At 42.7% G+C, this 27,281-nt stretch overlaps 2 protein-coding genes across 4 annotated transcripts in view; one reads left to right on the top strand and one right to left on the bottom strand.

The window, feature by feature from the left end:
- CDS2 (CDP-diacylglycerol synthase 2) overlaps window positions 1-13,721 on the bottom strand; it is a 49,036-nt gene extending 35,315 nt beyond the window's left edge. For 2 of the 3 annotated variants that reach the window (XM_023760265.1, XM_023760266.1), the window contains exon 1: window positions 13,482-13,721. In XM_023760265.1, coding sequence (XP_023616033.1) covers window positions 13,482-13,538 — 57 coding nt within the window. In that variant the 5' untranslated portion in view covers window positions 13,539-13,721. The remainder of the gene's footprint in view (window positions 1-13,481) is intronic. The other variant, XM_006096434.3, reaches the window with a different exon arrangement.
- Window positions 13,722-18,029: 4,308 nt separating this feature from the next.
- On the top strand, window positions 18,030-26,468 carry PCNA (proliferating cell nuclear antigen). The gene is made up of 6 exons (XM_006096433.3): window positions 18,030-18,414; window positions 20,847-20,944; window positions 21,116-21,183; window positions 22,023-22,217; window positions 24,691-24,814; window positions 25,142-26,468. The coding sequence occupies exons 1-6, from the start codon at window positions 18,194-18,196 to the stop codon at window positions 25,219-25,221; spliced, it is 786 nt and encodes a 261-aa protein (XP_006096495.1). The 5' UTR covers window positions 18,030-18,193; the 3' UTR covers window positions 25,222-26,468.
- The last annotated feature ends 813 nt before the right edge of the window (window positions 26,469-27,281 follow it).

Below are 27,281 nucleotides of genomic sequence, written 5' to 3'. Positions count from 1 at the left end.
TGTTATGAATCGTAATGTAAATATCTGATATGCAGGATGTAGTTTCATTGTTACAAACTGAACATAATTAAAGCATAGTGATTAATCACAAAAACAATATGTAATTATATATGTGTTTTCCGATGGTCTTAGGCGACCCCTGTGAAAGGGTCGTTCGACCCGCAAAGGGGTCGCGACCCACAGGTTGAGAACCGCCGCTCTAGGCTATCGCAGAGGCATGTCTGTGAAAAATGGATAATTTTTAAAAATCCTTTAAGAACAATACCACGGGCCGAAACCGGTTTGGCTCAGTGGATGGAGCGTCGGCCTGCGGACTGAAAGGTCCCGGGTTCGATTCCGGTCAAGGGCACGTACGTTGGTTGCGGGCACATTCCCAGTGGGAGATGTGCAGGAGGCAGCTGGTCGATGTTTCTCTCTCATCGATGTTTCTAACTCTCTATCCCTCTCCCTTCCTCTCTGTAAAAAATCAATAAAATATATTAAAAAAAAAAAAAAAAGAACAATACCACGGTTTAGATCTCTCAACTTCTTTACCTATTAAAAAACCCATAAAATCAATAAGAAAGATTTGAACATGCCAATAGAAATATTAGCCAAAGAGAAAGACAATTTGCCAAATAACCTGTATACTTATTTAATTTCACAATAATCAATGACAAAAAATAAAAGGCCATGAGAAATCATTTTTCTTACATCAGATTGAATGAGTAGATAAAAAGAATATTCACTGTGGGCCAGGGTGAGAGAACACTAGTACACTCATATAGCACTCATGGAAATATACATTAGTACCACCTTTCTGAAAGGACATTTGGAGATATGTATTAAGAGCCTTTACATGGTTCACATCTCCCTTGATCTAGTCATCCCATGCCTAGAAAATACCCTAAGTAAATATCTAAAGAAACATATAATTTAGATGAGGATGTTCATTACAGTATTGTTTATAAAAAGAAACAGCCTATATGTCCAACAACAGAAGAGTTTGCCATGATCCATTTAACAAAAATAGGGAGGAATACCAAGCAGCCGTTTTAAAACCTTAGGAATAAGATTAGTGGGAAATGATAAACATGTTAATAGCAATTACATTCTGGTAGTAAAATTAGGATACTTTCATGTCATCTCCACATTTTTCACAAAGCAAGTATTGCTTCCATAATTTTAAAAAGTACAAAATGACTATATCTAAGCCCCTCACTCCTCTGTACCGACACTGCTGTATATAGGTGTTATATGATTTCAAATCCACTTGTTTATGACAATGACAAAGACAAAGAAAAGTTGTTTTTAGAAGTAAAGTTGTTTTGATATAAGAATGCAAGGATGTCATCATTCTACATCTGTTGTCACTGATAAGCAATTAGCAACTCCTCTGGGGGCTTATCTGTAAGAACTATGGAGAAGCAACTACGCCAGAGGGTTATCTAGAAAATAAATACTGAGGGTTTGTGAGCACCATTAGAGAGTTTGGGTTTAGGCAAGATGACTCTTCCTAACCTAACTCTCTAACGAGCCTTGGGGTATTCGCCCCTTTCTAGGCAAGGCACTCCATGAAGACAGTGGTGATAAACCTGACGGCTGGCCTGCCTACCAACATTGGCATCTTCGTTCCCTAGCAACGTGCTCCAAATCAGCTCTAGGCTTGACCCCCTCACCCACCACTCTCATACGTACTTTAACTCATATAAAAAGGTACACCTCATATTAAATTTGGACTTGATTCCTCTCACTTCCCCTTACCTGGAACAATAGTGTGTTAGTCTTTCATATGTTTGGAGTATGTTATTTCTTTATCTTACTTATTCTATACGCTATTGGCTTGTAAAATTATAATTCCGACAGCAAACCTGTGCTAAATAAATGGCTGGCAAAGACAACTCAGTCTCTGAGCATAACTTTTGCTGCCTCCCAAACAAAAAAACAGACACCTTTACTGCCCTCGAGGCCTTCCCATCACACTTGGGGACCCCTGACTCATTCTCTGTCCATCCTTCCAGGCACATTTCTGCTCCTCCAGTTCAAATGTCCACCCCCAGCAAGTCTCTTCCTCCACCCCCGCCCAGGCAGGGCTTAAATACCTCAGAATAACGAGTGAGCCCTGGAGTCACACAGATGAATATATACGGCAATTTGAGTCTTCAAAGCAACCAGAAGAACGAGTCCCCAAGGTCAGCTCCCACGACCACCTTACTTAATACTGGCATATCTTGTGTTATTGCACTGCACTTGATTGCACGTCACAGATGTGGTGTGTTTGTGTGTGTGTGTGTGTGTGTGTGTGTGTGTGTTTTGTTTGTTTGTTAACAAATTGAAGGCAAAACCATTCACCAGCAAAAAAAACAAAAGCAAACAAGAAACACAGCTCGCTTTATTGCAATGCTCGCTTTATTGCAGTGGTCTGGAACCAACCCACTGAGGTATGCCTGTACTGAACTCATCAAAGCTAAGAGAGATTAGTGGCTGATGAAGACTAGAAATTCTGCACCAAATTTCCTGAAAAGAAAGATTCCTGATACAATCTCAAACCATCCTAGTTTTCCATCCCCTTTTTGACCCCCCTGGATATTAAAAGTCTTTGTTTCCTCAACTTATTTTTTTATTCATTGATTGATTTGAGAGAGAGGAAAGGAGAGGGACAGAGGAAGGGAGGGAGGGAGACAGGGAAAGAGGGAGAGAGGAAGGGAAGAAAGGAGGGAGGGAGAAAGGGAGAAAGAGAGACAGAGAGACAGAGAGACAGAGAGACAGAGAGAGAATTTGTTTGATTTATACATTCATTGGTTGATTCTTAGATGTGCCCTGAGCAGAGATCAATCCTGCAAGATGCTCTAACCAACTGAGCTACCCAGCCAGGAAAATGGGGGCTCATTTTAGTGTTTTGGATATTTTATGACCAATGAGAAATGTAAGAGTCATGTGTTAAAATACCAAACCCAATAATTGAGATAATTCTTCCTGAGATCTAGGAGATAAGATGTCCACCACAGCTACCAGGACTCAAATGGAACCCTCTGGAACAATGAGATGTTTCACTTGTCTGGTGAAAAGTCCCAAGGAGAATGGATATCTCTGGAAAAAATAGTTCTTTGTCAAAAGTTCTCGAAATAGCTACTCCCCAGTGACACCTTTTCAACAGATGACTATGTGCAAATTGAAAAGTCTCTGTACAGAGAATTTTGTGGAATAGATAGAAGATAGAAATGCCAAGTACTCAAGAGAAAACGGAGTGTTTGGCTGACATCCCTGTGAGAAAACAAAGCTCATGTGGACCTTGCTCTCCCAAAATTAAATTACAGGAGATAATTTAAAACACAACACAAACTGGATTTTAGTGGGAGATTCTATTAAAAGTAGCCAAGCCAAGCCCTGCCAGCGTGCATCAGTGGCTGAAGGTCAATCTATGAACCAGGAGGTCATGGTTCAATTCCCGGTCAGGACACAAGCCTGGGTTGCAGGCTCAATCCCCAGTAAGGGTTGTGCAGGAGGCAACTGATCAATGATTCTCTCTCATCATTGATGTTTCTCTCTCTCTCTCCCTCTCCCTTCCTCTCTGAAATACAAAAATATATATTTTTTAAAAACTACCCCATATCTACTCCTCATTCTACCTGACATCTCTGAGGTACTTGACAGTGACATTTTCTTTCTTCTCAAAAACTTTTCTCTGGCTTTGGTAACACACCATACTTTCTTGACTCTCATTGGTCTCCTACCCTGTCTCCTCTTCTCAATCAGCCAACTCAAATAATATATAGTCACATTGCCCTTCTTAATGTCAAGAACAGAAGCACAGAATTCACATGTCATCAAGAGGAACCACTTTTATCTGTCACCCACACATACACACACCAAAAAAAAACAACAACAACAAAAGTGCAGCAACCTCCTGCTTCTAATGTTGTAAGATCAGCTCAGTCTCTCAAAACTTCCTGTTAAAGAGGCAGACAAAGACCATGCCTTTTGACCTTAATATCCTATTGAAATGAGTATAGTAAGAATTAAAACCATGGCCTTAGACAGAAATAGTAGGGAACAGGGATCATTTGTGGATATGAGATTTCAACAAAGTCCAGGGGTCCTCAAACTACGGCCCGTGGGCCACATGCAAATACAAATATTGTATTTGTTCCTGTTTTGTTTTTTTTACTTCAAAATAAGATATGTGCAGTGTGCATAGGAATTTGTTCATAGTTTGGTATATATATATATATATATATATATATATATATATATACACATTTTATTGATTTTTTACAGAGAGGAAGGGAGAGGGGATAGAGAGTTAGAAACATCCATGAGAGAGAAACATCGATCAGCTGCCTCCTGCACACCCCCTACTGGGGATGTGCCCACAACCAAGGTACATGCCCTTGACCGGAATCGAACCTGGGACCCTTCAGTCTGCAGGCCGATGCTCTATCCACTGAGCCAAACCGGTTAGGGCCACAGTTTTTTTTTTTAAACTATAGTCCGGCCCTCCAACGGTCTGAGGGACAGTGAACTGGCCCCCCTGTTTAAAAAGTTTGAGGACCCCTGAGTAGACTGAAGAGCTAAGATGGATGAAATAGAACAGAGAAAATGCAGCCAAGAGTATATACTTCAGGAAGGCTCCAGGGAAGTAGGAGCCCTCTGCTCTCTGATACCCTGGAGAAGCTCTGCAATAAGATCTGATAACTGGAATGGTGGATGAGGTTGAGGGAGTTCTGCTCCCCACCTACTCAACCTAAACTGAAGTCGATCAGATCTAAGCACACAGAGGTCTGTCAAATTGCCAGTGTCAAAATTTATGACAGAGACCTTAACCAAGACAGGAATCAGGAGGACCTGTAGGAGCTCCCACACTCTATGTCAGTCAAGAAAGCATGATAGGAAAACAGCTATGGTTATAACAGCCCCTCCCTTTAACTTTCTTTCCCCCTCTTTAAAGAACCTCCTCCTTGGTCTGGGCACTTGCACATGACTTGCCATGGCTGCAAGTACTGGATTGCAATCCTTTAATTTGCCCGAAAAAATCCTTTTTGAGAATGAAATACCTAGTAGACTTTTTGTTTAGGGTAGAGAGCAGTCAGGAGAGAGATGAGCCAAGACACAGCTGTGTGTGTCTCTCTCATTCTTCCTTGTCTGAATGGGAAAGTTTATTGGGTTATCTTGCCCCCGCTCCTACTGTCCCTCTCCCACAATTGTACTTGAAGGGAAGAGGGGTGACAAGTAACCTTTTTAGTGCATGGTCACCAGGCCCAATGAGGAGATTGCTGGATATCAAACCGTGAAAGCTTGCCAGTTCAGGAAGCTCTATACCACCATCAAAATAAATGTGACTCAGCGAGTCTGACAATCCACCACAGGATGTTAGATTTTGATGAAACTATACAAGAGTATTCCTAATACGGACCCCATCATTAGGGTGACCACATAATGTATCCTCCAAATTGGGACAATTCAGGGCAAAAGAGTATCACCCTACTCAACACCCACCTAGTCCACACCCATTACTATTGACTTCTTCAACCCTTCTCTTTCTTGGTGAGAAATACAATTCTTTAAAGCAACAGTTCTTGATTTTTTTTTTAATCTCCGGACTTCTTTATACTCTTTTATTTTAAATATATTTTTTATTGATTTCAGAGAGGAAAGGAGAGGGAGAGAGAGATAGAAACATCAATGACATGCCCGGGCGACGTGGCTCCGTGGTTGAGCATCAACTTATGAACCAGGAGGTCGAGATTCAATTCCTGGTCAGGGCACATGCCCGGGTTGCGAGCTCAATCCCCAGTGTGGGGCATGCAGGAGACAGCCAATCAATGATTCTCTATCATCATTGATGTTTCTCTCTCTCTCTCCCTCTCCCTTTCTCTCTCTGAAATCAATAAAAACTTATTTTTTTTAAAAAAAGAGAGAGAGAAGACTATAAAGGACCAAATCTAAGAGACCTGAAAAAGAGGCTGAAATTATTTTTTCCTTGTAATTCATAGGGTGATTTCAGAGCTGCTAGAAAATACAAAGGACAGATGGACTAGAAGAGGCTGAGAACAAATTCTGAAGGGAGGAAGTTCAATTAGAAGGGTTTGCAGACATCAATTCCTGAACTTGCAAGAGCAACAGATAAGGAATCCAGATAACCTATGGCGTGTACTGGGTGAGGGAGCAGAAACACTGAGACTAACAGATTTCAAGCTGCAGCAACTCCAAGATCTGATTCTACTTATAGAGGAGATAGAAAGAGGAGGGTCAATGTCTAGAATGAGAGAAGTCAAAGTTGAGACAAAGTAAGTTTACGCTGACTGAGGGCATGCACCTAAGAGTGTTCTGTAGACCACTGAAACCACAGAACTAGGAAGGCATAGATGTGGAGAAGAGGCTCTGAGAGTCGCCCACTGAGGGGGATCCAGGGTCCTCACATAAGAAACCCAGGAACAGACAATGTTACCAGTAAATCCCGGGTCTCAATGGCTCTTTCAAAAATAACAAAGTCTAGCTAGAGGTGGCTCAGTTGGCTGGAACATCATCCTCAACAACAAAAGATTGCCAATTCAATTCCCGATTAAGGCACATACCTAGGTTGCAGTTCCATACCCAGTCTATGGGAGGTAGCCAATCGATGTTTCTCACATCGATGTTTCTCACATCAATGTTTCTCTCTCTCTCTCTCTCTCTCTCTCTCTCTCTCTCTCTCTCCCCCCCTCCCTCCCTCCCTCCCTCCTTCCTCTTAAAAAGGATTAAAAAAAAAAAAGCAAAGTCTTCACAGAGAAGCCCCAGCTGGCCCTGTGGTGATTCAATACAAAGGTAAACAAATCAAAAGGACATCTGCCCCTGACTGGGAGGCTCAGTTGGCTGGAGCATCATCCCATTCACCAAAAGGTTGTGGGTTAGATTCCAGTCAGGGCACATACCTAGGTAGCAGATTCAATCCCCAGTAGGGGAACGTACAGAAAGCAACCAATCAATGTTTCTCGTTCCCATCAATGTTTCAGTCTCAGTCTCTCTCTCTCTCTTTCTCTCTCTCTCTCTCTCTCTCTCTCTCTCTCTCTCTCTCTCTCTCTCTCTCATCAATTAAAAGTTGTGAGGTTTTTTTATTTTTAGAAAAAGGACATCTGATTTTGGAAGGACAGGTCAGGTCCTCCCATCCGGACAACAACTGCTCATAAGCACCACAACCTGGAATGAGGGGCTGCATCTGGGGAGAACTAGGTAGGAAGGAAGGAGGTGTTCACAGTGCACTCTTTGCAACCTATCAAATTCTGAACCATGTATTACTCAGTCAAAATAACATAATAAAGTTTAACTTTCCTTAAAAGGTCACTCAACTTAGTGGGCCCTATGCCATCCCCACTGTTGGGGCAAACAGCCTGAGAACAAAGATCAGGGACTGGCAGGATAAGCTGCCTAATGAGGATCAGGTCTGCCCTCGCTGACACCGTACCACCATCCCAACCAGGCAATCATCACGTGGCAAGGTTTGGAAGGCAAAAACTCTGCCCAATGCCAGTAATAAGTATTTTTCCAACAAGACCCTAGCAAAATTAATAATCAAGTGTCAGGGTCTCTCTGTCTCCCTTCCAAACCAGAGGCTGCATGATACAGGAAAGGCTGTGCTTTCTCACTCCCAGCAGCCTCCAGTGCCAAGCAGAAAAGCCAGGGTGTTACAGCACATGGTACAGGTTGGAAGAGCATGCAAATCAGAAATATTGACACTTACATTTTCCCAAATGGTTTAAAGGATGATTGTTTGCACTGCAAATTAGTTACAAGATTCATTTCAGAGAGTTCCCAGATGCATTCAAGTTATAGATTTCTTCAAATCAGTGGAGAAAAGAGGACTATTTGGAGCCAAAATTGGTATAAAATCCTGGACATTTTCCTCATGAACACAAACACCAGCCATCCCCAAGCCCCCTGAGCTAACAGAGATTGCATACAGCACACTGGATTCTGTGAATGTCCTAAGGAAAAGGTGTGTTGAACACTGAATGATTATTGCTAGAACAAACAGTTCTGACACTAAGAGTCATCAACCAGAGAGCATTTATTCTGAGCAACCTCACACAGCTCAGAGTGAGGAGTCTGTACCGCCCTGGGAGTTCCTTTCAAGGCTACCCCGGTGGCTGCTCTCAGAAACGGGCTTCAAAGTAGATAATCACCCGTCACCCAATAATTGGGAAAACTGGACCTAACCAACTGTTCCACCAAAAGAACAATTTGTTTCTCACAATCTCCACATTGACTATCTGAGAGTATACATATATTTGACATTTTGAAAGATTTATTTTGCTATTTTTTTTATTTTTGTAGCCACATAAGAAAAACAGATGACATTTGGGCTTTTTTTCTTGTCTTTTTAGGCATTTTTTCTATCAAAGTCAATCAATGCAGAAGCTTTTAAAATCTGTAAACTAATTATGTGCCCTTGAAATGGTTAATTGTATGAAGCTTTTTAAATTATTTTTTTTTCTCATTTCGAGGAAAAAAAGAGAGAATTTTAAAAGGTTCATACAATTAACCATTCTGCAACTAACCAACTGTGTGACCTTAACTAAGTAAACTCTCTGGCTTCTATTTTATAGAAGTGGCTATGATATCCACTTCTATAAAATAACCTCTAGGATCCCTTCAAGTCCTAACATCTGATAAGAGCAATTTAACATTTTTAAAAGACATGAATTATTCTAAGAAAAAAAATCACATACTTGTGCGTGCACACACACACACACACATTTTAAACAAAATTAGCTTTAAAAAAACAATTTTAGCCCTAGCTGGTTTGGCTCAGTAGATAGAGCGTCGGCCTGCAGACTGAAGGGTCCCAGGTTCGATTCTGGTCAAAGGCACATGTCTGGGTTGCAGGCTCTATCCCCGGTGGGGGATGTGCAGGAGGCAGCCGATCAATGATTCTCTCTCATCACTGATGTTTCTATCCCTCTCTCTCCCTCTCCCTTCTTCTCTAAAATCAATTTAAAAAATTAAAAAAAACAATTTTAAATACTCATGAATTGGGAAGTAATTGAATTTTAAAATAAAATTATACTGTTGATCAACATAAATTAAGAAACTTAAAATGGTGGGTATATGACAAATCAATCTTTCACCATTTTTCCCTATTTTTAAGTCTGAGAACCAAAGTTAAGATTCACTGATTTTTCAATACCAAAGTATTTCTCAATGAAGAAAAATTTTTGAAACAAAGCATTTCTCCTATATCTGAAGTAGTTATAGTTCTTAAAATAAGATCTTATTATTTTAGTAGTTCACTCTTAAAAGTCTATCAGAAAACCGCCGAAACCGGTTTGGCTCAGTGGATACAGCGTCGGCCTGCGGACTGAAGGGTCCTAGGTTCGATTCTGGTCAAGGGCATGTGCCTGGGTTGCGGGCACATCCCCAGTAGGAGATGTGCGGGAGGCAGCTGATCGATGTTTCTAACTCTCTATCTCTCTCCCTTCCTCTCTGTAAAAAAATCAATAAAATATAATTTAAAAAAAATAAAATAAAATAAAAGTCTATCAGAAAACCACTTCTAATTATTCAACACTACCCTACAATATATTAGCTGGTGCTATGAAGGAAAGATAATTGTATACAACGATATTCCTTCTACTGCTAAAGCTTGACTGTAATTCTGAGCACTGAAAGCCTCAGCAAGAAAATGAACTGAAAAGATATGTCACAGAAGGCCAAGCTCTGTCCATAACACTTTCCTTAAAAGGTGATGAATAGGAAAAGACTACTCCAAACATGTATAACTTGAAGACTTAATCATCTTCCAAGAGTGGAAGGTGAATATTAACGTTTTTTTCTGTAAAACTATGTTTCAGCCCTAACCGGTTTGGATCAGTGGATAGAGCGTCAGCGTGCGGACTCAAGGGTCCCAGGTTCGATTCCAGTCAAGGGCATGTACCTTGGTTGCAGGCACATCCCCAGAAGGGAGTGTGCAGGAGGCAGCTGATCGATGTTTCTCTCTCATCAATGTTTCTAACTCTCTATCCCTCTCCCTTCCTCTCTGTAAAAAATCAAAAAAATATTTTTAAAAAAAACACTATGTTTCAACCAGAAACAATAACTAAAATATTATTACAATGTGAATCTTCCTGCCCTACCTATGTAACATGCATACTCATTTAACCCACATGAATGGCCTCTGATGCACATGCTGTTTTATCGCCCCATTTTAGAGATGGACAAACTGAGGCTTTTATACAAGTGATTTACTCAGTGATACATCTCTTAGGGTGCAGAACCCAGGCTCAAGATGGATCTGACTCTTAAGCCCAGCTTTAAACCACTGTCTTCAGTTAAAATTTAAACTCCCCCTTCTAAATGATGTCACTATTTCCTCCTAATACTGGTTCCATCAATCTAGACAGGAAGCCTGGAAAGGAGTAGAGCTCTAATTTAAATAACACTCCAGCATCTAAGTACAGCAGAAAACCGCAAATCTTCACTCTAACCTCTAAAACAAAGACTCCTGAAATGCCAATCCAATCATAAATTTTAAGATGCCAATCTTTTGGCCCATGCTTCATCCTTTTCTTTCCTAAACTACATTGTAAAAACGTGGTTGGAAAGGAAGAGAATCATTCCCGAAGTTTAAATTCCAAGTTTCTTAGTTTGGCAACAATACTGTGCTTTGGAACTTTAAAATTATAAGCATGGTTCCCAGAGAAAAACATTTCCTTTATTAGCAACAGGCTCTGAAAATTCCATTCTGATGCTAAATATAACAAAATATCTCTAACTATTATAATAAACACATTCTCCAGATTATTTTGAAACTAAGGATTGTGTGCTTATTTTTAAGACAATTTTGCAAAAGCAGTTAAGCAACTGTAACATTTTAAAGAATCTTTCAAATTTGTTCCAGTTCTTTTAATAAATTGATTTGATATTATTTTCTGAATTCTTCTATGAAATAAGCAAGTTTCCATTTCACAATTCATTTCCCTAAAGAAATATCCTTTTTTAGTTATTTCTAATTTTCTTAAGTGCTAACAAGAATATGGGCAAGCCCTGGCCGTGTAGCTCAGTTGGTTATTAAGAGCATCTTCCTGATACTCTAAGGTTGCAGGTTCAATCGCTGGTTGGGGCACATTCAGGAAGCAGCCAAAGAATGCATGTGTGAGTGGAGCAGCGCTCTCTCTATCTCTCTCCCTCTCTCTCTTTTAATTTTTAAAAAAGATTACCGATAAAACCAAAATCATGGAAGGTTTTACAACCTATGAAATGAAACAAATCAGTATTTTTCAAAACTCTACAATATACATTCAACAAAGGCAAATATAAACAAGAAATTCAGACTGTTATGAGATCTTCCAATTATCTAATATAAGCAAGAAATTCAGGAGTGATGGGATGAGGGACTGTTTGCCTTGTTCTGAGCTAATGGACTACATCCGGCTTTTAACAGAATACAGTAGCTGCTGTACTTTAGGAAGCAACATGCGTTTAGTGGACCTCACAACCCCAGGCATTCTGTCATTGTGTAAGTGGCTGAAGTGCAGTTGTAAAAATTAAGGCACATTTAGCTGGACAGCTCCTCATATCCTCCCTACCTAAAACATGGATGAGAAAGTCTTTTCTTGTTAAGAGATCTTTGTGGGGCTTTTTGGGTTTTGTGGGTTTTTGTTTTTTACTTTATTGAATTTATTGGGGTACCATTGGGCAGCACTTTTTCTCTGGAAGATGGATCCAAGGAGTTTTGGGTGGGGAGGATAGGAACTTTGTTTCACCTTGTAAGGGGGGAGAGGGGGTATTTTTATCAGCAAGTATGTCTAATTATTACAAATAGCTTTTTAAAAATATAGCACACTAGCTCTCACGCCTTCTTTTTTCTCCCTCTTCTCACACCTTCAAGGCCCACAAAGTGCCATTAATAAGTCTGACCCTGTCACCCTTAAACAGGGCTACATAGCCTCCACCTAGTATACAGGGTGGGAATAGAGTTCTTCCAGGCCCCACCAGGGTATTTAATAGGAAAATTAGAGAGTTCAAAGTACGTTGTCTCTGCAAGTAACTCCTAAACTTGCACAGAAGCCCTAAATTTTCTCCAAATTTTATTCTAAAAATCAATACGGAGAGTTCTCCTTGGATGCTCCTCTGTCAAAAGCAACAAGAGTTGTTTAAACCCCTAAGCATCCTTTCACCTAAGACATCCCTCCTCCTAAAACTGCTCTGTTTGCACCCTATCACCAAATCTGCCTTCCTAATGTCTCCCTACTATCCCCTTCCCTCCAGTTATCAAAACCTGCAAGCTACGTGTGTGGGTGCCGTTGGCCTGGTGTACTGCCACAGGGCTTGCTGGAAACCGCTGCTCCTCAGCTCCAGCCAAGCGGTAATCAGGTGGGAACAAGATGGAGGATCTTCCAATTACCCAACATAAGCAAGAAATTCAGATCGTTATTGATGAGAGAGAGAGAGTGTTCCACTTATTTATGCATTCATTGGTTGATTCCTGTGTGTGCCCTGGCGGGGGGATAGAACTCGGGGGGACCACGCTCTAACCAACGGAGCTACCCCGCCGGGGCAAGCCTTCTGGTTTTAATTTAAAGGAACACCTGGACCAAAGAAAACATCTGCAGGTCCTCACCCACTAGCAACCCCCAAGTTAACCATGCTCTTCCATCCTGGCGCAGTTTCCCTCGGTCCATTCTACACGCCGCTCCAACTCCAGTGCTCAAAACCAAGCACTGCTCGAGACACTACCGCGAAGTCCCAACCCATAGGCTGTCATTCAGCATCCACAGCATCACAACCACCACCCCCCTTTACCTTCCTCAACTCCCCTTCACAAACCTTTCACTTCAACGAAAACAGTCTACTCCCCTCATCCCTCACCCCGCAACCAGCTGCATCCCCGCCAAGATGGCCTCTTCTTCACCCTCCTGTACCCCATCAATGCCCACACTTAAAGCAGGGAGCAAGCCCCTCTATTGGGAGTATACTTTCCAACACCTGCTGACGGCGTGAGCCAAGAGACCTGAAAGCCCATGGATTTCACTTTCAAGGGATTTAAATGTCCTTAGAGGCAAATCCCAGGGCCTTGTCTTGATACCACCCCCCAAAATTTAGAGGGGTGCGGAAGAGCCTCAGTCGGGCACAGAGGAGCAGAGTCGCCTGCCCGAGAAGCCTTTAAGGGGGGTCTCGAAGTCTTCACCCCCAGAAAGACCTCAGGATGTGGGGGACTGGAGGGGCACCCCCAACCAGCCCTGGGAGGCAGGCGGCGGTGCGCAACCTCCCGCGCGCTCCTTCTTGCGCCGCGGAGATACCATCCCCAATCGGACCCCAGAGCCGCGTTCCGGGAACCCCGACTTGCTGACCCCCGACGCGCTCCCCGGGGATCCCGCAGCCAAGGACCCCCGCGCTGCCCAGGCCCGGGGCGGCCGGCCGCCGCCACAAAGAGTCAAAGAGCTGGACGACCCCTCTTGCGCGTGCCACCCGCCGACCTCCGGCAGGCGCCGCTGCCCAGACCGCGCCCAGCCGGATGCCGCCTTTACCTTCTCCACCGGCGGTGCGTCCGGATCACGGACCGCCCTAAGCCTCAGCTCGTTCATGCTGGAGACTCCGGGGCAACGTCGCCGAGAGCGAGCAGCGCAGCCGCCCGAGCCGGAAGCTCAGCGCGGGCGCGGGCGGGCGCGGAGTGCGCGCGGCTGAGCCCGCTCTGCCTCAGCAGCACACAGCTCCGCAACAGCTCACAGGCCCCAGAGCAGCCGGGCCGCCAGCCCTTGACCTCGGCCCCGCCCAGCGGCGCCACCACCCTTTCACCGGGGCGGAGCACAGTGGGCCTCCACCCGCCCCGCTCACCCCGCTCGCTCGCCAGGACCCGGGAGCGAGCGCGCACGCGCACCGGGACATCCACCAATGGCGGGAACCCGCCAGGGAGGCTGGGCAGTGAGGGCGGGGCGGAGTAGATAGGCGTGCATTGGACAGCAACGTGAGGGGGCGGGGAAAGGCGTGCGTTTCCGAGGAAGACTAGCCAATGAGAGCTCCCGCCAGGCCGCGGAGGGCGGGCGCTGGCACCCTAGGTCCGGACCTAGAGATAACGGGTTGCTGGAGGTGAGAGGCGGCAGCGCAGGGGCTGCATCTGGGCCAGCGCTTTGCCTGCCGCTCTGGGCTTTGGGTCCCGCTTGTAGACACTCGTTGAGTCCTGAGTGAAAAGGCCTGGGGAGCCCACTGTGTAAGAGGCGGTCGTCACGTGATAAGGAGGTGAAACCCAAACTTAAGTCTGCATCGTTTTGCAAAGTTGTCTCTAGTACTTACTGAGCGTTAATTATGTGCTAGGCACTGAACCAAGTAATGGCTTAAGTCTATCTCATTTAATATGCACAAAGCTTGGCAGAGAAGATCTTCCGCGTTTTTTCAAATTTCTGTCTTTTGGGCCTGTTTTGGACAGTAATACTGCCAACTTTGTTCACAGCCAAATCCCTTATGTACTTGACACAGCTTAAGTATTTGTTGAAAGGATTTAAATTTTCTCCTAAAGGAAAATTATTTAACCAAGGTTTCACAACTAGAAAGTGTCCACTAAGAATTGGAACACAGATCTGATTCTTTTACATATTTAGTTATTGATTTCAGAGAGGAAGGGAGAGTGAGAGAGAGGGAAACATCAATGATGAGAAAGAATCACTGATTGGCTGCCTCCTACAGCCCCCCACTGGGGATTGAGCCAGCAACCCAGGCATGTGCTCTTGACCAGAATTGAATCTGGGACTCTTCAGTCCACAGGCCAATGCTCGATCCACTGAGCCAAACCGGCTAGGGCCAGATCTGATTCTTACCAAAGCCCATACTAACCTATGTTGCTTAAGCATCGCCTCCGGTGGTCCTCATTCGCTGCCTTGTGATGTAAAACAAGTATAAAATGAGGTTTATGTCCTTAAGCATATTGTAATTTAACAAGGAAAGAAGCTTGCACACAAAAGAATTACGGTTTCTTATAAGAAATTTTTATCTGAACTGTGGGTTTTGGAGAAAATATAATTCTAGCCCTAACTGGTTTGGCTCAGTGGATAGAGCGTCGGCCTGCGGACTGAAGGGTCCCAGGTTCGATTCCAGTCAAGGGCATGTACCTTGGTTACGGGCACACTCCCAGTAGGGGGTGTGCATGAAGCAGCTGATCAATGTTTCTCTCTCATCCATGTTTCTAACTCATCGATGTTTCTAACTCTCTATCCCTCTCCCTTCCCCTCTGTAAAAAATCAATAAAATATATTTTTTTAAAAAGAAAATAGAATTCTAGATTTCTGTTAGAGCATATTTCCAAGTTCCTGTTAACAGTCCTTCACAGTGACAGTAAAATGGATGTGGAAGAACACTGAACACAGATTATGTTTTCTTTCATATTAACAACATTGCACAAATATTTGTTTGGGTTTATTTGGAGAAACAGACCACTCCCTTCAGTTTATTATTTATCTCTGTAAATTATTTACATAAAGCTTTGCTTTTTGTGTTTTATTTTGTCTTTTGTTTTCATGTTATTTGTAAAAATAAATAATATGCTGATGCTAATTTTAAAACTCCTAATGTGTTGAGAACTGTGTGATCACCGTTTTGACTCTTCAGTGGTCACTTCTTGAGTAAATTAAGCAAGATTTATTATCTAAAAAACCTAGAAGGACATGAACACAGAGAGTGCCACAAAGGTCATCTTCTTGAGACAGGTGAAGGTGCTGGTGTCCAGATCCTCACCTTTAGGGTACATAATTGTGAGAGGTCACATCTGAGTGAATAAACATCACATCAGTCCTTCCAGAAGCTCAGCTGTTCCTTTTCAAACCCAACCTAATACAAAGGAGGTTGGAGAACCAGTTCACTTAGATCAGAGGTTCAGTATGATTACTAAAGTAAATAACCCCCTACAATTTGGCCTGAAGAAATTTCTCATCCATAACACTCGGCCCATCAGACTAACTGAACTCCCACCACGTACATTCTTGAAGTCAGTGCTGTGGGAAAGAGGGGTCAGGTACTCAGACCTTTGGAAGTCATGCCAGTAGACCTTTAGGGCAGCTTTAGGGCTTATCCATCAATTGCAGAAAGGAAGAAATAATAAAAATCTCCCCCACCTGCAGCCCAAAGAAGAATTTTGTTCCTTGACATTACCTTCCATCTCCTCCTCTATCCCTGATTTTTCTTTTTTTCCTCATATTAGCACTTTCTTTTAGGGTCATTTCTTCCAGGTTTGTGGCATATCTTATACAGTGGGGCCTTGACTTACAAGTGTCCCGACTAACTAGTTTTTTGAGATACCAGCTGTCTCTCCACCGATTTTTTGCATTGAGTTGACAGAGTAATTTGAGTTAACGAGCTCCTTAACGAGCTCGGTCTCGGAACGAATTAAACTCTTAAGTCAAGGCCCCACTGTATACAGAGATTTCATTGCACTTCTTGGTTAGTTCCATTATTTTGAGATGTTATTTTGATTAGTAGAACTAACTAGCATGAGATTCTTCATCTCCCAGAATGTGCAAGCTCACTGTGAGCTCAGCATCAGTGGGCAGCTGTTGCTATAATTATTATTTTATAATAACAAATACCTCCCCCTTTCTTGATATTTAAAAACTGCATTGGTACAAGTGGCAAGAAAATTATTCAGTTCCCTGAATAGTATTTGTCCTCTCTTAGAGGGGAATAATTGTCAATAAGCAATTTATTGTTTAAAGAATCATCAATAAACAAAAACATGCTTTATTTGCTCTTTATCCTGCCCTTCATATTTCCTTTCTAGTCCTTAGTTTGATAAGTGATCTCAGCAAAAGAAACCATCAACAAAACAAAAAGGGAGCCCACTGTATGGGAGAACATATTTGACAGTGATACATCTGATAAAGGTTTAATATCCAAAAAATATAAGAAACTCATGCAGCTTAACAAAAGGAAGACAAACAATCCAATTACAAAATGGGCGAAGGACCTAAATAGGCTGGCAACTCTCTATCCCCGAAGCAGGGGGCTGAGGAGGCGACACAAAACCGGAGCTCGGAGATCCCGGGCCTGAGCCTCAGTGATGCCCGGACTTGTGTATACTCTTCCACCCAGCAATGCTAATTCAAGGAGTTGATCTTGAAAAACCACCTACGTGCCCAAAGGTGTTTGTGATTACAAGAAATTGGTAAATTAGTTTGCAAACCTAAGATACAGATAAGCTTCGTTTTATTGCGATTCGCTTTATTGCCTCCCACAGGTGTGGCAAACCCTCTACCTGCAAAAACATCACTCTTTACTGCCTTTCCGGCTTCATTGCCGTGGTATGGAAGGAACCGCAATTATCTCCGAGGTATGCCTGTGTTACTCCATCTTTTTAAAAGGTATTCATAAAAAACAGCAACAACAACAACAAAAACATGTACGTGGCATAAAATTAAATATACTTTATTAAGTACATTGCAGAAGTGTTAACGGTATGAACCCAGTTTTGTTTTTCTAAAACGTGTATTTATAGAAAAAGCAGCTTAGAAAGCTGTATACAGAAACGATTGACACGAGCTCGGTGTGTGCGTGGAGGGGTGTTAAAGAGAAGGTGGTGGGAGCTGAGGTCGTTTTGTTATCATAACTGCACACCTTCACATCGTTTGACTTTTAGGACCACAGCGCTTCTAAGACAGCAAAAATAAAGTGCACACTTAAAGCAAATGTTTTCCTCAGGCTCCAGGGCGTCTTTCCCTCCCGATGGTCTTGATTTGTTTCACTTTCACTCTCGGGGCTGGCAACTCTCTATCCCCGAAGCAGGGGGCTGAGGAGGCGACACAAAACCGGAGCGCGGGGATCCCGGGCCTGAGCCTCAGTGATGCCCGGACTTGTCCAGCGCTCAGACTCCGCAGTGACTAAAAGGCTGTCAATCCCACCCACCAGACGACGTTCCGCCCGCCCCCGAAGGCGCAGCGTTCCTATCCCTCCCTCCTCATCCTCCAATGGACGTCCAAGGGGGGCGGGATTAGCGCGAACTAGGCACACGATTAGCCCTGGAACCTCCCGCCCACGTGTGGGCGGGGCAGCGTGGTGACGTACGATCACGGGACGCAGAGGCGGAGAGTGCACGCTCGCAGACCCGGCGGTATTAAACGGTTGCGAGCGGAGCGTTCTGGTGATCGTCCTAGGTCTCAGGCTCTCATCGCTGCGGCAGCCCGCTCGCTCTGTCAAGCCTAGGCCGGCTACTCCTCCTCCTTCACTTCGCCTCTAGCCGCGTCGTTGCGACTCCGCCACCATGTTCGAAGCGCGCCTGGTCCAGGGCTCCATCCTGAAAAAGGTGCTGGAGGCGCTTAAGGACCTCATCAATGAGGCCTGCTGGGACATCAGCTCGAGCGGCGTGAACCTGCAGAGCATGGACTCGTCCCACGTCTCTTTGGTGCAGCTCACCCTGCGGTCTGAGGGCTTCGACACGTACCGCTGCGACCGTAACCTGGCCATGGGTGTGAACCTCACCAGGTGAGCCCGGGAGCCGTGGGGAAGCCGGGCCTCGGTCCCCTCGCTCCCATTCCCTCCCCCTCTTGGCGGGAGCTCCTCTGAGCTGGCCCTTCATTGGCTGGCGTGGGCCATCCCGCCCTCGCATTGGCCTGCTGGGCCTGGGGGCGGGACCCCGTGGAGCGCGCGCTTCCGAAAGCCCGCGCTGGCTGAGGCGGGAACTCGCTCGTTCAGCCCGAGTCACAAAGCGGGCGGTGGCGGGAAAGGGACGGGCTTCCCCGGGCTGCTAGGAAGACGCTCTTCCAGAGCCCTTTTGGGCATTAGGTGCCGGTGGCCTTGACTGAGAAACCATGGTCACGGGTGACTTATACTTATTTTTTAAGAGCTTTATTGTTGAAAGTATTACATATGTTTCCTTTTTTTCCCCATTGCCCCCCCCCTTCTAGCCCGCCCCCAGTCGTGGATGACTTTGACCGCTTTATCGTGTTCCCTACTTGTCTCCTTACTTAGGGACCATAGCTTATTTCTGGTTTTTTGTTACAAAGTTGTAGGGCTCACCCTCTTGAACTTGAGGAGAAATTTCTCCAGGGCAGTGGCTTTCAACTTTTATATATATATATATATATATATATATATATATATATATATGTGTGTGTTTAAAGTTTTAAAACCTTATGAGAAATATTGTCCCACTCTACGTGCTGTTGCGGGATTCTAGGGCAGGGAAAATGGGGAAAGTTAAAACAGGACCAAACAGGGTGGGCAATTTACAGCCAGCTTGTAAATAAGCCATTCTCTTCGCCCGCCAAGGGTACTTAGAGCAAATGGTTGAAAAGCTCCCTAATGAGAGAAGGGGGGGGAGGGGGGGCAGTTTTATTCCCCAAGCAGAGAAGCCAGCTGCCAGGTGCTTCTCGTGAATTCTGAGGAGGCCACAACAAAGTGAAGGGATCCTGGAGAATTCATCTCTGCCCAAATAGTCAGCAGAGGAGTTTCGAAACCTATAGACAGGAGGGTAAAGACCCTGCCTGGCTGGCTCCTCAGAGGAGCTGAGAGCCGGTCCGCGCTTCATCAGCCGGAGGTATTGGCCTGCTTTGCTTTTTCAATAAAGGTGCATGCGTTAATAAATTGGCTTTTCACAGCACAGTCAAGGTCTCTCATATTAATTCATTTATATGAAAAGTCAAGAAGCGAGGTTGGGAACAGGCCCCCCCCACCCCCCCCCACTGACTGAGGGGCTGCCATGTCTTCTAATAGCAGCATATTGTTTTTAATGGTCGTCGTGGTCCAGTAATTTACTCAGCCACTAAAAGGATCTGCAATTCAGAATATACTGCTTTTTCGTTTATATTCAAAAGTGGAGATTGGTGGGGGCAGGCTGTGAGCTTTTTCGCATTTAACTGCCAGATTGCATTCCGAAGTGGCTGGACCGGTTTACAGGTCACCCTGTAGTACATTTACCTAACTTGCCAGTTCCTCAGCCCCTTGGCTAAAAATGGTAACTCCTTGTTAGATGGCTTAACCTCTAACGATCAACATGGTGTGGCTTGTTAGGCTCTTGGCGGGTGATGCGGGCTGTGAAAGAGTTCACAACTAAAAGAAGAGATAGATCTGTGTAGAGAGTTTATTTTACTTTTCCAGAAGGAAAAGGGCGGGCGTATTGCTAATCAATACAAGGGCAAGAAATAAACAGCAGCTGCTCTTTTAAAGGGTAATGGCTGCTGTTGCTAGGTGACAAGAAAGGGAGGGGGTTTGGAGGTTGAAATTGAGCAGACTTAAGGGGCTTGCAGTTTGTTAGTTATTTAGAAGATAATCCAGACAGATGTCTTAGGGAGGTGTCTTACCAGTATTTTTTTAAAAATATATTTTATTGATTTTTTACAGAGAGGAAGGGAGAGGGATAGAGAGTTAGAAACATCGATGAGAGAGAAACATCGATCAGCTGCCCCTCCTGCACACCCCCTACTGGGGATGTGCCCGCAACCAAGGTACATGCCCTTAGCCAGAATCGAACCTGGGACCCTTCAGTCCGCAGGCCGACGCTCTATCCACTGAGCCAAACCGGTTAGGGCATCTTACCAGTATTTCTTCAAAGCCTGCAAACCATTCTTAGAGCAAGAGTTATGAAGAGTTCAAAAGTGGCTTGTTTGAAGAGTGAGGGAGGACTTTCTATTAACTATCCCTGAGTTGTAAAAACAACAAGGAGGAGGGTTATACAAAAATGTAGCCTTGAAAGTAACTTGTCTTGTAGTTTGAACAGAGGGACTGTTTGAATCAGAGGAGCTAACAATCTTGAATTTTAATTTAATCTTGGATTTGAATTTCTCATAAATTACTTGTCTCCTTACTTGGGGACAATAGCTTATTTCTGGTCTTTTATTACCAAAAAAAAAGGAAAAAAAGAGGCCTTTTCTTGTTCTTATACATCAATTTTAAATCCTGTGTCTTCTCTGTTCTAGCATGTCCAAGATACTAAAATGTGCTGGCAACGAAGACATCATTACCCTAAGGGCTGAAGATAATGCGGACACCTTGGCACTAGTATTTGAAGCTCCAAGTAGGTTATACTCTTCTACTGAGTTATGCTGGAGAAAATTAAAATGCAGCATCAGTATTTTCAAAGCTGTGAGAAATCTAAAATAATGTTTTTTGAGGCTTATAAGATTTACTTCATCATAGTTAGAAGCTTACATGCTTTTCTTCAACAATGTTTGCTTTCTTTTGGTAGACCAAGAAAAGGTTTCAGACTATGAAATGAAGTTAATGGATTTGGATGTTGAACAACTTGGAATTCCAGTGAGTATCAGTTTCTGATTGAGTGTACTGTACATGATAGCTACCTAAGATATGTTAATGTAGTTTAAAGCCTACTTCCTAACAACTATATATCTGCTGGTGCATGTTCCAAAGTGGAGTTACAGTACTCTTAAAAAATGGATCATTGGTTGACTTCATTGTTGCTGAATGCATATTAAGATTAGATTTTAGAACCAGGGGGCAAAAATTTATTAGATTAAGTTTATCAACATTAAAGGAGAGAAGTAGTGTTGGAATATCTAAAGTTCTTTTGTCTGGAAAGCAGTAGTCACGCTTGCACCATCTTTGTTCTTATGCCATAGTCTAATGCCTCTTTTTTAAAAAAATGTATTTTTATTGATTTCGGAGAGGAGTTGGGAGGAAAGAGAAATAGAAAAATATCAGCTATGAGAATCATTGATCGGCTGCCTCCTGCATGCCCCACACTGGGGGTTGAGCCCACAACCCAGGCATGTGCCCTGACCTGGAATGGAACCATGACCTCCTGGTTCATAGGTCCACGTTCAGCCACTGAGCCATGCAGGTCGGGCTCAAATGTCCTCTTGATTTAGCCCTGAAGGGTGATTTGGGGAAGCGCTACTTCCCTGGACTTTACTGTTAAAACGTTTAAACTCTACTTTGTTTTCTTAGTATAATTATTATTGTAACGTACTTGTTTCCGATCTGCATTTCTTTTTTGAGTGGTTGGAGTGCTTTAAGTCACAATAAGTTTCAAAGTAATTCTGAGTTCTTGTTTGGATCCTGATTAGATGGTACCTACCAAATCTTTAATTCCCAGTAATTGATCTTTAAGGGTTTTTTGTTGTTTTGTTTTATAGGAACAGGAGTATAGCTGTGTAGTAAAGATGCCTTCTGGTGAATTTGCGCGTATATGCCGAGATCTCAGTCATATTGGAGATGCTGTTGTAATTTCCTGTGCAAAAGATGGAGTGAAATTCTCTGCCAGTGGGGAACTTGGAAATGGAAATATTAAGTTGTCACAAACAAGTAATGTCGATAAAGAAGAGGAAGCTGTAAGTAGTTTTAAAGTAAACAGAAAAAAAAATACTTTGAAGAGAATTAGAACACTGCTTAATATTGGGTTAGTCTGTTTGGGCTGCTATAACCAAATATCATAAACCGGATTGCTTATAAGCAATGGAATTTTATTTCCCACAGTTTTAGAGGCTGGCCCTTTTGGTGTCTGGTGAGGACCTGCTTCTTGATTCATAGACCGCAGCCTTCTCACCTGGTGGAAGGGGCAAGGGAGCTTTCTAGGGTCTTTTGTTTTTACTGTTTCAGAGAGGTAGAAACATCAATGATGAGACTCATTTGATTGGCTGTCTCCTGCACACCTTCTGCTGGGGATCTAGCCTGTAACCCCGGGAAAGTGTGCCCTGACTGGGAATCGAACCATGACCTCCTGTTTCATAGGTCGATGCTCAACCACTGAACCACACCAGCTGGGCTGGTGTCTCTTATAAGGACATAATCCTATTCATGAAGGCCCTTGATTTTTTATAGAGAGGAAGGGAGAGAGATAGAGAGTTAGAAACATCGATGAGAGAGAGACATCGATCAGCTGCCTCCTGCACATCTCCTACTGGGGATGTGCCCACAACCCAGGTACATGCCCTTGACCGGAATCGAACCCATGCAAATTCAGTGTTTGCCTTATAAATCACTGAACAATGTGTTGGTGTATCAAACCCACACGTACTCTTAAGAATAGGATTGAGAAGCTAGGTGTCTAACCTGTAGGTTTCTGGAGGTGTTTACTCTGATTTTATCAAGTAATTCAGCACAGGACACCTCAACAGCAGGATCTAATTAGGGGTAAAAATCTAGCTGTTGGGCGCTCCTGTATAATCCACACTTAACCAAGAAATGTCCTTAAAATAAGGCTTTCTTGTAATCAAGTGTTTGGGGTTTTTTTTTTCCGATTCTTAGAGTGTTATAAACTAAAATTTGCTAATTGTACTAAAATAAAACTTGCTAGCCTGTGAACATCAGTTAATTCTGTAAATCAAGAACAATTAAAGGGCCTAATCACAAGATTATTAGGATTAAATGTAACGTTCAAAGTGCTTAACACAGTGTCTGGCATATTGTAAGTTTATAGTAAAGATTAGGTATTTTCTTATCCCTTGCTTGAGTAGTCAGCCCACAGATTAAATGAAGGTAAACTCCATTTAAAGGTAAATTCCATTCTTTATTTTTAATATTGAATGCCCAACAGTAAAGCTGACAATCCATAAGAAAATAAAAGGGTTGTTTTTTACTAATTTATTTCAGATTTATTCTTTTATTTTTCTTTTTAATTGATTTTTAAAGGGAGGGGGCGCATCGATTTGTTGTTCCATTTATGTGTGCGTTCCTTGGTTGACTCTTATATGTGCCCTGACCGGGGATTAAACCTGCAACCTTAGGACAGTTCTCTAACCAACTGAGCTGCCTAGCCAGGGCTCACATTTATCCTTAAATCTGTATAAAAACACTCCCACACTAAATGAACATATTATGTATACAACCTAGATAAGCTTATAACCATAATTTCAATGCACATCATGGTAATACACCTTCACATATTAAGTCTATTAAATAGCAAAACTGTAGGGACTAATTGCAACTTTGCTCTGTTTCCTAAATTACATTTCACTCCCCTTCCAACTTTGATTTTTAAAATTTTCTAACATTAGTTCATCCGTAAACATTTTAATATTACTTGGAGTATAAACATTAAACTTTACCACATACTATAAGAAAATTATTCAATATTAAGGAAATTTTGTGTTTCTATTTCCTTGGTCATGTTAGAACTGCTTGAATCAAAATTTTAAGAAGGTACATACATTGCATTGCAGTTGTTTTCAATCCATTGGTTTTCCGATTTGTTTTTGCCTCTCCATTACAATTTCACTTGTTGAAGAAACTAGGTCATTTGTCATTGAGCTTCGCAGAGTCTGGATTTTGCCAGTTTCATTCTTTATGTCAATTAATATGTTCCTCTACCTTGTATTTCCTATAAATTAGTAGCTACAGCTCTTGAGGCTTGATATTCACGGTTTCTTTGTTTTAGGGGTGGGAGAGCAAAGAATACTTAATAGATGGTGATATGTACTTTTGGTAGGAGTCATGAGGTATCTGAATACCTTTGTGATTTTTAGCACCTATAAATAGTCATTGTCTAGATTCATTAAGTCATGTTTTGCAGAGTTGTAATATATTAGTACATTTCATTCCTTTATTTATTAGCTGGTTTATTTTGTAGAGATACTTCCATAATGCTCTTATCACCTAATTTGGTTACCTGAGATTTGGTTCATATACAGAAAGACAAGCTAATACTTGGTTGTTTTGCTTTATTAACCTGTTTTCTAAATTAGTTTCATAGCACCCTCCGATGTAATCAATAAAAGTTTTTTTTTATGTATATTATAAATGACTAGGTTGTAACTTTCTTGACATTTTTTTCAGTATGATGAATCATTTGCTTTTTCCCCTTAGGTTGCCATAGAGATGAATGAGCCAGTCCAGCTAACTTTTGCACTGAGATATCTGAACTTCTTTACAAAAGCTACTCCACTGTCTCCTACAGTAACTCTCAGTATGTCTGCAGATGTACCCCTTGGTAAGATAATTTGTTAAATCTTGTTTTGTTTAGTTTTTTAAATATATTTTTATTGACTTCAGAGAGGAACTGAGAGGGAGAGAGATAGAAACATCAATGATGAGAGAGAATCATTGATCGGCTGCCTCCTGCATGCCCCCCCCACCCCCTCTGGGGATCGAGCCTGCAACCGGGGCATGTGCCCTGACCGGGAATGGAACCGGGGACCCTTTGGTCCGCAGGCCGACACTCTATCCACTGGGGCAAACCGGCGAGGGCTAAATCTTGTTTTGTAGGTATGTATATGATACGTCTCGGTAATTAACCCATGTTCCTGTCTTCTTTCAGTTGTAGAGTATAAAATTGCTGATATGGGACATTTAAAGTACTATCTGGCTCCCAAGATCGAGGATGAAGAAGGATCTTAAGTGGTTTTAAAATCCAAGAAAACAAAACTAAGCTCTTTGAGAACTGCTTCTGAGATTTCAACATGCTTTTAAAAGTCTCTTTTGTCACCAAATTTGTACCTGAGTACATATGTAGATAATGTTTTCTGTAAATAACCTGTTTTCCATTCTTTACAATTGAAAGCATAGTCTCAAGTCAAATCTGGTCTTATTAACCTAGAACTACTTCTGCCTTATATAGAAATAGTTGTTAGGATTTTTATAACAAAGGGTTTTGACTATTAATGCAGTTTTAATAATTGTGGGGGTTTTTTTCAATTTAAATAAAAGTTGTTTGAATTTCAGATATCACAGGACAGTGCCTTCATTTGAACCTTGACTGTTGCAAGTATCCTAGGGAATTCATAATTAGTGCTACCATTTTTGTGTAAATTTTATATATTTTTTTCAATCTAGAGCAGCCAGATATAAATACATTAGTATAGCCATAAAAAGTACTCCAAATGCAGTAGGTGACAAGATATTTGTGAAGATTCAGTTGTCACATTTATTTTTGTATTCTCACTTGAGCTCAAGAAATGAATGGGAGAATAGAACAAATTCTGTATGTTTCGTTATTTTGTCTTTTTTGTAAGCAAAAACTAACACTTTTTCAGAAACTTAATGCACTCAGTTATGTTGGTTTATAAGGCTAGTATTGTTACAAGGCAGTGTTTCTTTAGCCTAGGGAACCTTTTACAAGACTTAGAAGAGACTAGGTCTGTGATAGGGCCCAAGGAGTATGTTTGCAAAAAATTTTTTCTCCAGTATAAATAGCTTTATCTGAGACTTATCTGGCTTATCTCTTATGGTGTTGGGTTCAACCGAGAAAGTGAAAAGGCCCAGCAGTTGTGAAATAGGCTATTTAAACGTTCCCAGTAATTGTGCTTACAAGGTCACAAATTGGCATCCTACACACTGAAAGCTGTTTTATTACAATCCTTTTTCCTTTATATTTTATGTTTGGATTAAATAACTGGTTTCTTTGTTGTACCTGGACTTGAGTTCTAGTGATTGGACTTCAGAACTCACTGTATTCAGTGGGTAACCATTACTTTATGTTGCCTGGGTGGAAGGAGATTGGCAGCAGAGGGGCCTGATGGAGTTTTTGGAGTGATGAAAACAGTTTATCTAGACAGGTGATGGTCCAAGACTGCATTTGTTAAACCTCATCCAGTTGTACTTTTATGTAAATTATACCTTAATAAAGCTGACATTTAAAAGCTTTACGTGCGGCAAAGTGTTTCTTGCGGGCAGACCTCTCTCTTACCTGGGCAAGGCCTGATGGCCTAGGAGAGGGAGACAAGTACAAGAGTGGGGCCGCTGATAATAAAGACCATTATAAACTGATGATCAAAAATAGATACAGAGCCCTAACCGGTTTGGCTCAGTGGATAGAGCGTTGGCCTGCGGACTGAAAGGTCCCAGGTTCAATTCCGGTCAAGGGCATGTACCTTGTTTGGGGGCACATGCCCAGTAGGGGGTGTGCAGGAGGCAGCTGGTCGATGTTTCTCTCTCATTGATGTTCCTAACTCTCTATCCCTCTCCCTTCCTCTCTGTAAAAAGATCAATAAAATATATTTTTTAAAAATAGATACAGAGGCAGAGCAGCATTAAACAGACTGTCAAACTACAGCAGGAAGGCTGGGGAGGGTTGAGGGGTTAAGAGATCAACCAAAGGACTTGTATGCATTCATATAAGCATAACCAATGGACACAAGACACTGGGGGGAAGGTCAAGGGGGAAAAAAGAGAAATGCCCTACTCGTTGTAATATTTTAAGTAATAAAAAAGAGGGGCCGCTCCAGAGCGAAGTTGTTAGGTAATGACTGGCAAGACTACAGCTCGCCCCCTGAGAAGGGTGGCTGCCCTGGGCACTTGGCCCGGCAGCTCAGGTCCGACAGGATCGGCCTCCGCCTCCTGGGGGGGCGCCACTACCGGAGGGGCCGGGAGAGACAGTTGGCTTGTCCAGGGCCTCACAGCCAGGCGGGCTGCAAGCCCGAGAGAGCCCCGATCTGCCGACCACTGGCCTAGCGCGGGGT

Source organism: Myotis lucifugus, unplaced genomic scaffold, assembly GCF_000147115.1.
Source record: "Myotis lucifugus unplaced genomic scaffold, Myoluc2.0 scaffold_178, whole genome shotgun sequence".
NCBI lineage: Eukaryota > Metazoa > Chordata > Mammalia > Chiroptera > Vespertilionidae > Myotis > Myotis lucifugus.
The sequence above is the reverse complement of the archived record's forward strand: the minus strand, read 5'-3'. Positions and strand labels throughout refer to the sequence as shown.

Bases quoted from the DNA above. Each gene is read 5' to 3' on its own strand.
- PCNA (XM_006096433.3), top strand. From the start codon at position 18,194: ATGTTCGAAGCGCGCCTGGTCCAGGGCTCCATCCTGAAAAAGGTGCTG. The intron at 22,218-24,690 runs GTAAGTAGTTTT...TTTTCCCCTTAG, and splicing joins TCGATAAAGAAGAGGAAGCT to GTTGCCATAGAGATGAATGA. The intron at 24,815-25,141 runs GTAAGATAATTT...GTCTTCTTTCAG, and splicing joins GTCTGCAGATGTACCCCTTG to TTGTAGAGTATAAAATTGCT.